Source organism: Polypterus senegalus, chromosome 9, assembly GCF_016835505.1.
Source record: "Polypterus senegalus isolate Bchr_013 chromosome 9, ASM1683550v1, whole genome shotgun sequence".
NCBI lineage: Eukaryota > Metazoa > Chordata > Cladistia > Polypteriformes > Polypteridae > Polypterus > Polypterus senegalus.
The window spans coordinates 162,999,704-163,012,600 of NC_053162.1; the positions used below are offsets into that span (position 1 = coordinate 162,999,704).

The window sequence follows — 12,897 nt, forward strand, 5'->3', positions numbered from 1 at the left end:
GCTTGTATAATAACAAGCACAGTGTCCAGTGAAGAACAATCATTTATCTCACAAACTTTACTTTATGGACCACCTTCCCTTTGCAGTTCGCTATTCAACAGGACAATGACTCTAAAGATGAAGCAAACATAACACAAGAGTGGCTTGTCCTTGAGTGTCGTCGACAATGCTCCATTTTATGTAACGTCCTTCTATGATGAACACTGTCCAATAAACCTCCGTACTTCTTATAATGTCTTTTGATGTGAAATCCATCCCCATGGACTTAAACGTATGTTTATTTTTATTGTGATCTCCACTCCATTTAAATGACTCACTCCAGGGGAAACCGTGTGGTAAAGGTGTCATCTTTGGAGAAGGGTCTAACTGCAGCCCGCAATACCTATGACATAGGTCAGGTAATGCCCATAACGTCAGTCTTGAAACACCTTTTGAGTCAGATAACTTTCCCACAGTCCTAATCTTAACCATAGTGTAACGGGGCTCTAATGTTAACCATAGTGTAATGCAATGGGTGTTATGTGAGGGACGCGTTTCGTGATGTTGGGGCATTACGCGACTGACCTAATAGGTATTGTGATCTGCAATTATACTCTGTTGCATCTTTGTGTTGTGTGGTCCAATACCTTCACCGCTAAGGGGACACACTACCTACCAGTTAACTTCCTCCCAGTGCATGTCTTCCAGGTTACACAAATAAATTCATTTTATTCTTTCTTTCAGCTGAAATAACAAGTGCAACTAATGTTTCATTGGTTTAGTGGTTTGCCCTGGCATTTGTAACATTTGTGTCTGTGGCTTGTTTTGTGTGTGTCTGTTTTCTCTGTAGTGTTGTAACAACACGATGATTTTTGGCTGTCAGATGCCACATCCAAAAATTCTATCACACGGGTGTTATTACAACATCATTTGTCATTTAATTTAGTTGTTAAAAATGCAATGCTGTGAAAAATCTGTGACATGGCTGAATTATGACTATGAATAACATGCGCCATTGTGTTAAGCGCCTCCCTTCATGCCTGCCACTCCTGACTCTGACAATTTGTGCTTGCCCCCCCTCCCCACAGATCCGGTAGCAGTTCAAGATGGGAAGAACGGCGCCCCCGGCGGGCGAGCTTCGGCGGGCCTGCTGATGACACTCTGCATGCAGCTGCTGCTCACGTTTTGATGCAAAGCCATTACCAAGGGCCAACATCCAGATTCGGTCAATTTTGTTTTTTCTTTTCCTTTTTCTTTTTTTCAGCAAGACAGACTTTTGCACAACATGTGCTCTGGCAACCCAATTTTCGGTTTGAATATTGCAGAAACAGATTTTTTTTTTGTGGAAGCCAATGTACAGAGATATGTTACTGCCCTCTCTGTTGCTGCAGTTCAGTGTCCCGTTCTAAAAAAAAAGGCCCTCCAAAAAATGGGGATGTCTTGTTGTTGGGGAAGGATGTGTTGTTTATTCTAATTGTTATTATTTTCATTTCCTTTTTTTCAAGTTCTGGTTGGTTTTATTGTCCTCTTTGGTTCTTTCTCAGTCTTGAATGCCACTCTGACATATGCAGCAAGCAGGCTACTAATATGATATGTATAAAGAAGTTATAAATGGTGGTATTTTTGGTGATGCGTGCTCTATTTCTTTTTGGTAATATGATGAAATTTTTTCAGAGAATATAGATTTTGAAAATATAATTATATGAATATTGTTGCTACTAGAGTACACTTTCCATAGCAGTAGCCGATTTAAAGGGGTATATTGCCGACTTGGTATTGGTTTGCTACTGACACAAAATGATAGACATTATTGAACTAACCAGTGCTCGCAACTCAGGGCTAATGGGTAAAAATCCACTAGCAACATTACTCTTCTTTTCTATTTTTATTTCTTTCTAGCAAGAAACAAATGCATTTGGTAATTCATGAAAAAAAAAAAAAAAACTACGTAAATGTAATGCAAAGCTACTACAATATATGTCAATCTTTATAAAAACTGAAAGCTTGTATGTATATATTGTGATGGAGGACCCTTGTGTGCCCCTGCAGATAGTTCTTCCAGAGCATCCTCTCTATCTACAAGGCTTACCAAAAACCCTACATGTTCAAATGAATATGAAGTTTATTTGCCCAAAAAACTGTCAAAATGAAAGGATGACCATAGCGTGAACACTAACCAAGCACCAATTCTGGCTCTTTTGGTCTGCTGGATTGCCCACCTTTAAACTCTGCCATCTGCCCATGTACAGTATTTCTGTTTTCCTTCTAGCGAAGTCTTTGCCCCCCTTATGTCCCCTGACTCTAGACTCAATCAGCGTGCTTACATGCACCTTAATAACCCGGCCATTTACCGAATCCCAGTTTAAAAAATGCCATGTACAGTATGCCCTTGTTCTGGTTAAAGAAAAACTGTGTTAATGAACACAGATTTCTCAGTGAGTAACACGGTTATGTGGCCATGCAAACCCTTAACTGGGTTGCATTTAAGGATTTTGTAGCCTGCGCATGTCCATTTTATTCTGTTAGCCTACGCATGTCTTTGCTTCTCATGTGGATAAAGCAGCCACGGGTAGAAAATGGTGGAAGCATCCAAAGAGATAATTCAAATGCTCGGTTGTTCTCAATATTCCTTCTCCTGGTTGAAATCACCTGTTTCAGTATTTCAGAAATGACTAAATTTATGTCGATGCTGTATTATAATAGTAATAATAATACATTTTATTTTTATAGCGCCTTTCCCATGTGTACAATACTAAACACAGCAGCACAATCTCGGAAGACACAGACTCCGTGCTTGTTTTCAGATTCATGGCGGCCATTGATGATGTTTAACGATTTCTTTGACAGAGCATTTTGCCAAAGGAGGACTAAATAAATGGACTCACGTATATAAATGGGGTTTGGAGAAAGCAGGTTTCCGTCTTAACTGGGTCACTGATTTGCCTGTGCATATAAACGCACTCAGTGATCAACTAATGCTAGCGATACCCCGTGTGATCTTATGGCTGATTTGCAGTCGTCGACTGATTTTCTGAGTCGGCTCGAATTTCTTCTTCACCAGCCATCTTTTCACATGCAGTATGAGAGGGGGTGCGATGTCCGATTGCATCATTTGATCGTGCTGTCATACGACTGGAAGAGATCCGGTCTTGTGTCGGGTGTCGTGTAGTGTGAACAGTCGCATGAGCCGATTTTCTGAGGAAGCCATCAAATTTGCCGAAATTCATTGTGTACTGACCCTAGAACTTTGCACATTGGGTATTGCCTTTGTCAAGCTCATTTTCTTGTTTATGATTTCAAAAAGCTGGCTATCATATAGCAACACACATACAGATAAATGGCATATTAAAAATGTATCTTAGGAAACATTTACAGAAGGACCTAAAAACACACACACAATGGTAAAGTACATACATGGACAATGTATCTCCAGTTCTCTCTGTAAAGTAGACACAAATGACATTTTCCACACCTTCTGAACATTCAACGTGTTCAGTTATGTCTTTTCCTTTTCTTTGTAGTTTCAGAACACAGTACTTCAAGAGTCAGCGGTGCAGCACTTTTCTTTGTTGACATCATGAGAAGCCTGCAGTAGGCCATATTGTTTTTTGAATGGCTAAAGCTTTATTTCAAACTTTCAATGGTTACGGCTGTCCGTCAGGGCCATGTACACATGTAGTCTGATCTCCCACATCGTGGCATGTCAATAGGAATGAAAGGTGTTTGTACACTTTGAGCACATACTGTATAAGACAGGCGACTCTATCGTACAGAGTGTGTAGTCGCTTAGAAAAATTACACTGTGTATGTGCAGCTTAACTGGGAGTAGCTTTTTCTCACCTACCCCAAGGCTTTACGTTTTAAGGGCCTGCGGCGTTGTTCTTTTTGGGCCATCTACATTTTCGCAAGTGAAGATCACCTTGTGCCAACCGACAGGCCAGGGCTATCTAAATGTTGCTCTCTTGTTCTGGTGCCCATGCACTAACTACTTCCAGGGCATGCTTTGCAGCTGCTGGGATTTCTCAGTCCCACTTACCTCATGTGTGACTCTCTCAAATCAATTATCTTCTCTTTGGTCTTCATCTATCCACACTGTCATGTAGAGGGCCTCTATATTCACCAAATAGGACTGTCTCCTGGTGCACCTCATTTATCCACAGTCATGTAGAGGGGCACTTCATTTTCTAGTGTCACATCCACAATACCCACATTGAAAGGTAGATGCATAGCTCATTCCCTAGTATTAGAATACCCTCAGTAGCCCTTCTGCCCACTCTGTCATGTAGATTCATACACTAGTAATCCTCAGTCAATCCATTCTGGCATGCAGAGCGGCTCTCAATCCACCACTTCTCCCGGTAGTCCACACATGTGCATCTAAGGCTCCTGAAGTCACCAGCCTACCCTGCTGGTGACCCACGTATAATCGCACTATAAATTAAGGAGCTCCGGATTTGTCCCTTGATTGCCTTCATTTTTCCACACAATCATGTAAAGGGTGGCATATAATGGAGTAAAACAAAATGCTATAAAGGGGGTTAGGGCCTCCAAAATAACCATGAAACAAGCCAGAACCTTCAGTGGCCTGCCCAGAACAGGCTCACCCAGAGAGTTCTACCTGCAGGCTGTGATCTACACAGGCCTAACAATGAGGCGCTTGCTTTTAAATTTCAACAATACGAAGAATGTCCCAAACTTTACAAAAATGTTTCACAAGGAAGAGAGGAACCACGAAACAATCCAAGTGGAGAATCTTTATATATGAAAATACTTTCGGAAGATCAAATGCTCAAAAGAAGGGCAATATGGAGGTGAACATGTCCCAGTAGACAATGCAAAGGCAAACACAGGAGCGCCTCCTGGTGCTCCACCCTCACATGTGGCAGCACATTTAAAGTAACAGTACAGAAGTAACACAACTAACTGAAATAATATGACAGCATTTAAACGTCATAATCCAAAATTAACAAAAACAACAATAAAGCCCTTTGGGACAGATCAGTATTACACTAGAAGGTGAGATGAAGTTATTATTACTATTATTAATTTTATTGTTCATTTCAGTAACTTTTTATGAACTGCACATTCATATATCAGTAAAGTTTACGGAACCATTTATCTTCTATAAAACGTCAATAAAAAAACAAACCAAGGTTATAAACTAATCCCTTGTGAAAAGCCATGTCAGTAAAACTGTCATTTGAGCGATACGGGCAGGACTAAAGTTACAGAGATCCTCTGGCAATAATTACTTTACCCGATGCCTGAAGTGGAAAAATAGACCTGTCAGCAAGAGCGGCGTTTGGTGGTAGCAAGTGGAGCGACCGCTCCAGGCCCTATGCCTAAGGAGGCCCCGCCTTTGAGGTCTGCGTGTCCTGTTCGAGCGGATTTGTCTTATATTCCCCAGTTATATTTTGATAAAGTCCGCTTGTTATCTTGCAAAAATTTAGCTGAATACTGTAATGAGAAAATCCGATGTATGTTAACATTATTTTTATTAAATTTGCGTGCAAGTTTATACAGTCCTCACATACCGGTAACAGCGTTTGACGTAACCGGCCCCACTTGGGGTTGGTCACACTTAGGTCCCGCACACCACTAAGGCTGCCTATGCCTGCCAATCCACCATGTTGTGCATGCTGAGTAAGGGGGTGGTTAGTTTGGGAAGGGGGGTATTCCTTGAGACATCAGAAGGCATGCTGATATACACAATTTATAATGAAACACATTGTCCCCGGTTTCATTTGGAGGTGTGATCAGACCTATTGTTGCTATACATAAGCAATATGGTCCAAGATGATGGTCCACACTGGCAGGCATACATGAAATACTGGTACTCCTAACGCAAGACCGGGGAAGTGGGAGTCTTACCACATGTCTTGATGTAACATTAATCCCATCCAAATAGGGCTTAAAAAGTACCACCAGTAATAATTCTATTATCCACTTCCTGATGTAAAACTCAATGTGATGGAATTGGCCATAACACAGAAAATAGAGAGAAACCAGAGCTCTGGCTGGAACACACTAAAGGGGCACATAATGCACAAGTATGATACTGCTCCTTGGTGGCCTCCATACATCCTTTCCATTTTGTAAGTAAGTTCTCATTTCCTCATAGTGAGGCTCTTCCATCTTCACGGCAGAGTTAATGAGCTCTTACTTTACCAGTATACCTTATTGCTGCCCTAGTTGCCCCCATATGGCTGCACTATCTTCACCCATATAAGCAGTGAAGATAGTTTGAGATTGTACTCCAGAGGCCACCATTTAGGGCACAGTGGTGGCTCTGGGGCTAAAGATCTGCGCTGGTATCTGGAAGATTGCCGGATCGAATCCCTGTTACTGTCAAAAGTGAACCTACTCTGCTGGGAACCTTGAGCAATACCCTTAGCTTGCAATTGGTCCGGGGGCACTGTACAATGGCTGACCCTGTGCTCTGATCCCCAGGGGTACGTGAAAACGAACAAATTCCTAATACAAAAAATTTTATTTGGCAAAATAAAGAACAAAATACTCACAACATAATTCAAACAAGTTCTCAATTCACCCATGTGAGCCTGACCTCTGATGGCCCATATATTTAAACGGTCATGTGAAGGGGCTCTTAAATCACAAGCGTATTCCTGCCCTGATGGTCCAATACAGCCACGTTAACATGTGCATAGATGCTATATCTTCCAGTTTGAGATGGTGGCCCTCATTTATCCTCGCCATCATGCAAAGAGACTGTCAGTCCAACAATGTAAGTAGGTTTCCTTTACATTTTGCCAATGTAGAGCCCCCCCCCGTCCAAATGTGCCAGTTTTATCTGCTGGGCCACCCATTACAATATATATATATATATATATATATATATATATATATATATATATATATATATATATATATATATATATAGACAGTATTTATATTTAAAAGTCTGGAAATGGTCTGAATGGATGTTTTTGTAGGTCTCAAAAAATGTATTTGCTTTTGTTCTTTGCAAATATGTATTAACAAGTACCTCCTGACTATCATCTTAGATTATATATATCTATTTATTTGTCTCAAAAAGATGTAGACGTACATTAGAAAAATTAAAAAATGAAACAAAAACTCATTATGAAACTCTGAACAGATTTTTTTATTTGGTATAACAATAATTGGGATGGACAGGCCTGCCACTTTCACTTTGCATGGTGGGTAAAAGTTTGCTTGTCGTCAGCAAGTGACTGTCTTTGTCAGCCTAACATACTGAGCTGAGATGAACTTCCATTGTGATGACAGGATTAGAGATGTACGTGTTGACGTCTTTTTGAGGTACCTTCCAGCATATATAAGGACAATACTTGGGTTTATACCATTAATATATTAAGGGTTTAAATTTGGTTTGACATCATCATTATCACTGTTTTATAACATGTCAAGAATGAAGACAAATATTAAAGAATGCATTTTCTTCATGTACTTAAATGTGACAGTATTAAAGTAAAATTAAGATAATTTCAACAAATTCCTTTTGATACAAATATTTGATTCCTTCTTCGTTATAAATGGATACCATAAACCTTTAAGCCCATAACTGTAATCTGTCATTGGTTTTATTTCAAGCTACAGGAGCTTCCGGATTCCATAAATGACAATACTTGATTAATGTATATAAGAAAAAAATCATAATAAAATTAAAATGAAAAGACCCTGTTTAGTACATTCTTGGATTTAAAGCCCTACATCCTGAGTTGGACTTGACTTGTTTTTGGAGTGCCCCCACTGTGACCATCTTCCAGATCGTCTTTAGTTGTGTTACGTCTGATTTCACAACCGTTTATGCTCTTCACCTGGGTGGCATTGTTGGTTTTTCTTCTATGGTTTCAAGGCCAGCTCTGGCAAATATGCTGCCCTTGATGAAGCTGTAAATGACACACAACCACACCCTTTGCTTTGAGTGGAATCGTTGGTGCCAGACCTGTACATAGAAACCTGGAGAGATGAGAGAGGAACCAGGACAGAGGAGCACAAAATATGGAGGGTTTGGATACCAGACGGTGAATTTACAATTTCAGAATGTCAACATTTGATTACTTATAGCAACATCTCTTTACAGGGCAGTTTTGAAAATTGTTAAAGAAGTAAGTACACGCCATTGAAACCTTTGACTTTTTTGACAAGGTTGAACAGATAAACATTAGATCATCATGTAAACAGTGCCTACAGATAAAGGTGGCATACTTTATGAACAAATCACAGAAATAATTGACATGGTGTATGCATTCTCATCTCTCTATTATAAAAAAAAATCCTGGGAGAGGAAGACTAGGGAGACAAGACATGATCTTCACGTGTAGATCACAGAAGACACTTAAAAGACCTGCGAGACGAAAGAGATTGGCCATGGAGCATCTCGCAGGGACTTTAAACATAAGACTTTGTGCCAGGAGATTGACCCAAGACCATCTCGCGGGATGTAGAACATGAGATTCTTGGAAGACACGCCCTTCATACAACCAATATCAAATAAGACCATGGGCAGCAAAACACTCAGTCGTGTAAAGGCTTTGAGCACACACAGATCCCGGGCTCTCGGTACATATAAATTGTATAAGGACAATACGTTATAGATGAAATGTCGGCAACTAAGCGAATAAGAAAGAGCAGCGCGGAGAAAAGAGACTCAAAAGCGTAGGAGAGAAAAAAATGCAAAAAAGAAAAAGAATAATCTAGATGCAAATTTAGAAAATAAGGTAATCAGCTCGGAACAAGTGGAATTGAAAAAAAGGGCTCAGAATTAAAAGACAAAGTGGCAAATCATAAAGACATTCAAAAACGTTGGCGCTATACACATGCAGAGCAGGTTAGTGATTATGAAAGCAGTGGAATTCGAAGGGCTCAAAAAAAAAAACGGCACGATACAAATGCAGAGAAAGGTAAAGAATATGAAAGCAGGAAAATGAGAAAGTATCAAAAAAAAAAAGAAAGTAAAGATCGCAATAGCACAAACAAATGGAAATTATTACTCGAAAAATGGAAAATAATCACCACGAACCAGGGGCCTCATGCATAAACAGTGAGTACGCACAGAAATGTTGCGTAAGACCGTTTCCACGTACAAATAGTGATGTAGTAAACCTAAACTTGGCGTAAAGCCACACACATTTCCACGGTACCTCATACCTTGTCGTACACAAGTTCTGCATTCGGTTTTACAGACTGGCGGCACCCAGTGTCAAAGCAGTGCGACTGTTCCTGTGTGGTTACCCTTTCTTTCTTAGATCCACATTCCTGACGCGGCTTTATAAATACACTGAAAGTAACCGCATATTATTTATTAGTGTAATGCATCTGATTGTAATTAACTTGTAACAATATAATGGTCCAGGGAACAGCCATAGTATTCCAAATGCCATAACTGCTTTAGCGTTGTTACTCTCACTGCACCTTCTTTTTCTTCTTTCAGCTGGTCCCTTTTAGGGTTGCCACAGCGGATCATCTTTTTCCATATTACTCTCACTGCACAACTCGGAGTATTTAAATCACTGTATCTGAGTGGGGAATCACAACAGCAGCTGATCGGAAAGAGAATTATCGGTATACAGCTTCAAGCCCACGCTGTCTCAGCCACTGCAAAACGTTTTAAAGCCTTTCCTGTACGGACCTCGCGGTTCAGAAACAGTTTCATCCCAAGAACTAAAAACGCACTCAATCAATTGCTCCTTGTAGAACTGCTTGTACTTATAAGTACAATTACCTCACTGTAAACTTGCACTACAGTTATAATATTACACAACCTGCGCCACTTTAAAATCATATGATGACGATATCATTTTTAAGATGAAATGCCGCAAAATATGTTGATTATATTATACAGATAAAACTTTAACTTCATTTAAATAATCTCTATTGTTAATAATTAAACATGTGAGGACACGGTGCCGCAGCACTAGCAAGTTCACAGATTGTTCCTGCCTTGCGCTGTATATTTGCTGAGGCTGGCGCGACACTGGAAGGATAGACGGATAGAATAATTAAACACGTACTATGAAGATATTTCAATGTTCCATAAACGTTTTGAAGAATCGTCATTGTAAGCTTACAGATGGCTTAACGTCTATTACAGAGCTGATTGTGTGGCAATTGGGTATTTGGGGAAAGAAAAGTAAGGACAGGAATTGAAGGTTAGTACGTTTGAAAGAGACAGTACTGCTACAATAAATTATTTCATTGAAGGTCGCGCATGGCGCAGCAGCATCTTATCTCATGTTTAATAACATCCTTTCATTCCAATCATCATGAAAATGATATCATGTATACATCTCAGTATTTTAATTATTCAGAGAGCTGTAATATCATGAATGTAATGGATTCTGTGTCCTGTCGGAGAAAGAGAAAGAACTGAAGCACGTAGTGACTCACAAACATACAGCACATTAAAGATCAAATACAGTGGGATGCAAAAGTTTGGGCAACCTTGTTAATAGTTTTTTTTTTTTATGTACAAAACAAAGTATTTAACGTGCTACTTTAGTTACGATGGGATTTGAGAGACTAGTAAAGTAAATGATTTTAAGATGAAGTTTATGATGTTCTTCTTTAATGACAAAATAAAGTAAGTGATTAAAGTGGAAATTTCGAGATTAAATTTGACATTTTGTGCTTTTTTCCCACTGTGTGCCTACTTTTTTTTGTCTGTACCCTAATAAGCTCAGACAGTGGGCTACAACTCGCCTTTTCATGGCGACTTTGATATGTGACTTCTTTTTTATTTCAGGCACTGTGCGACTTTGTGAACTTGAGCTTTCGAGTTTCTCTGACACGCTATGTCACTCGATCAACTTCCTTTTGTTGATTATACCACGGTTTATTTGAACAAATAGTATGTTTTTCCTTTGCCTCCACTTGATATTCGCTGAAATTCTTATATTTTCCCCCGTGCTTTTCCCATTGTCTTTTCACAGAAGCCTGAGCTTAAGGGCTATTTAAATTGATTTGCATATTCAAAGAGGCGTAATTCTGGGAGGAATTGGGGCGCGACAGCAGGCACATGCACGAGTGTTACTTTTCACGCTGACCGGGATTTATGAAGTGGAAGAACGCGGAAGTTGGAGTACGCACAGATTCCTGCATTTGGATTTTTCTGTGCGTAAACACATTTCGGCTTTTGTGTTTACGTCATGTTATAGTGCGAATTCTACGCCCGGCGTTATGCATGAGGCCCCAGGTGTCATTGAAAAAAAGCAGGACAAAGCAAGATCAGAAATAGAAGGCAAAGAGTAGAAAACAAAGTAAACATCATAAAGAGGCCAAAGACATGCAGAGCAGGTTAGAGATAATGAAAACAATGGAATTCAAAATACTCAAAAAAAACATAGGCGCGAAACACATGCAGAGCAAGATACAGAATATGAAAGCAGAAAAAAACGACAGTGTCAAAACAAAGACAGTAAACATCGCATTAGAGCAAACAAAGGGAAATTATTACTTGGAGAAATAACGAAAAGGTGAATAGAGATCGAATATATGGACATAGGTGATATGTCAGAAGTACTGTATGTAAATATTGTAAGTTTAAGTCAGAGAATTTCAAAAATGGAGTTTACCGCATATGCATTTATTGGTTATTATGCAAAAAAATGATTAACTGCTGATGATGTAGATTGTTTTGTTTGTGCTGAAATTCCAAACAGAGAAACCTATCCTGAATTATGATACAAAGTTGTTAAACACAAGTCTCACTGACCTCGTTTAAAAGATTCAGCATGTTGGGACTCGAATATTTCCAAATATTGTTTTTACCGAAGTTCTAAAATAAAAGTGAAACTAATGAAATAGCAACAATTCAAAGAATAAAAAAATCTTAGAAGTGTGTATCTGGAAAACCAAACACGGGGGATGGCAAGCGAAAGCAAGCAGGGGGCGAAGCCCCCTATTAATCTAAATTAACAAGAATGAAGATTTGTCACGTTTATCATTCCTTCAAAACCACCAAATTAGAATCAGGTGTTCCAGATTAGGTGCCAATGACTAGAGCCTCCTTAGGGAATATGCAGGTGGACCACAGATATCGAGGGTCTGATGTTCTCTTTGCTATTGAGGTGTCTGCCAAGATCAAAAGAGCTCTCTAAAGCCCTCAGAAAGAAGGTTGTGGATGTCTATGAGTCTGCCAAGGGGCTTAAAAAGAACTCAGACATTCCACGGTTATCATCTATTAATGGTGTAGAGTTCAAATGACCACTAATTTGTCCAAGACTGGCCAAGCAAATTTAGTCCAAGATATTCAAAGAAGTCTCAGAGAGCCCCAAAACTTTAACCTGAGGTCTGCAGGTAATCCTCACAAAAGTTGGTGCCAAAGTGCATGCATCAACAGTCAGAAATTTCACAAATTTGACAAACATTCAATGTGTGCCAAGAAAACCCAAAAAGAACATTAGAGAATGACTACAGTGAGCAATTATAACATGTAGGCAGAGACCAGGCCATCAGTGTGCACAATGTGCTCTGCACAGATAATTCAGAGATACAGTAACAGACATGTTTGGTGCACAGTTCTTCAGGAGAACATCCTCAAACCAGCTGTGAAGCATGGCAGTAGAAATGTTCTGACGGAGCAAAGTCACCAAGTCAACTATGAAATCTGCATCATATCAGTTTGAGGAGAATGTGAGACCGTCTGCCCAAAAGTTGAAGTTGAACTGAAAATGAATCTTTCAACACAAAGTGGTCTGAAGCACAATAGGAATTCCAAATGAAGAAATAGAGTGTTACGGACTGGCCTAGTCAAAGCCCTGATTTGAAATGTTTTAGGGGATTTGAAGCAGGCAGTTCATCCACGAAAATCCACAGATATCTTACAACTGAAGAAATCTGCAGGGAGGAGTGGTGAAAATTTCACCGAGTCGATCTCAGTTATGGAAAACACCCACAAAAAGTCATTTCTGCTAA

General features: G+C 39.6%; 1 protein-coding gene across 2 annotated transcripts in view; it reads left to right on the plus strand.

Annotated features, from left to right (window-relative positions):
* The window catches only part of ntm (neurotrimin), a 685,464-nt gene extending 678,711 nt beyond the window's left edge, over positions 1-6,753 (plus strand). For both annotated transcript variants that reach the window (XM_039764121.1, XM_039764120.1), the window contains one exon: positions 1,068-6,753. In XM_039764121.1, coding sequence (XP_039620055.1) covers positions 1,068-1,168 — 101 coding nt within the window. In that variant the 3' untranslated portion in view covers positions 1,169-6,753. The remainder of the gene's footprint in view (positions 1-1,067) is intronic.
* Positions 6,754-12,897: the final 6,144 nt, after the last annotated feature.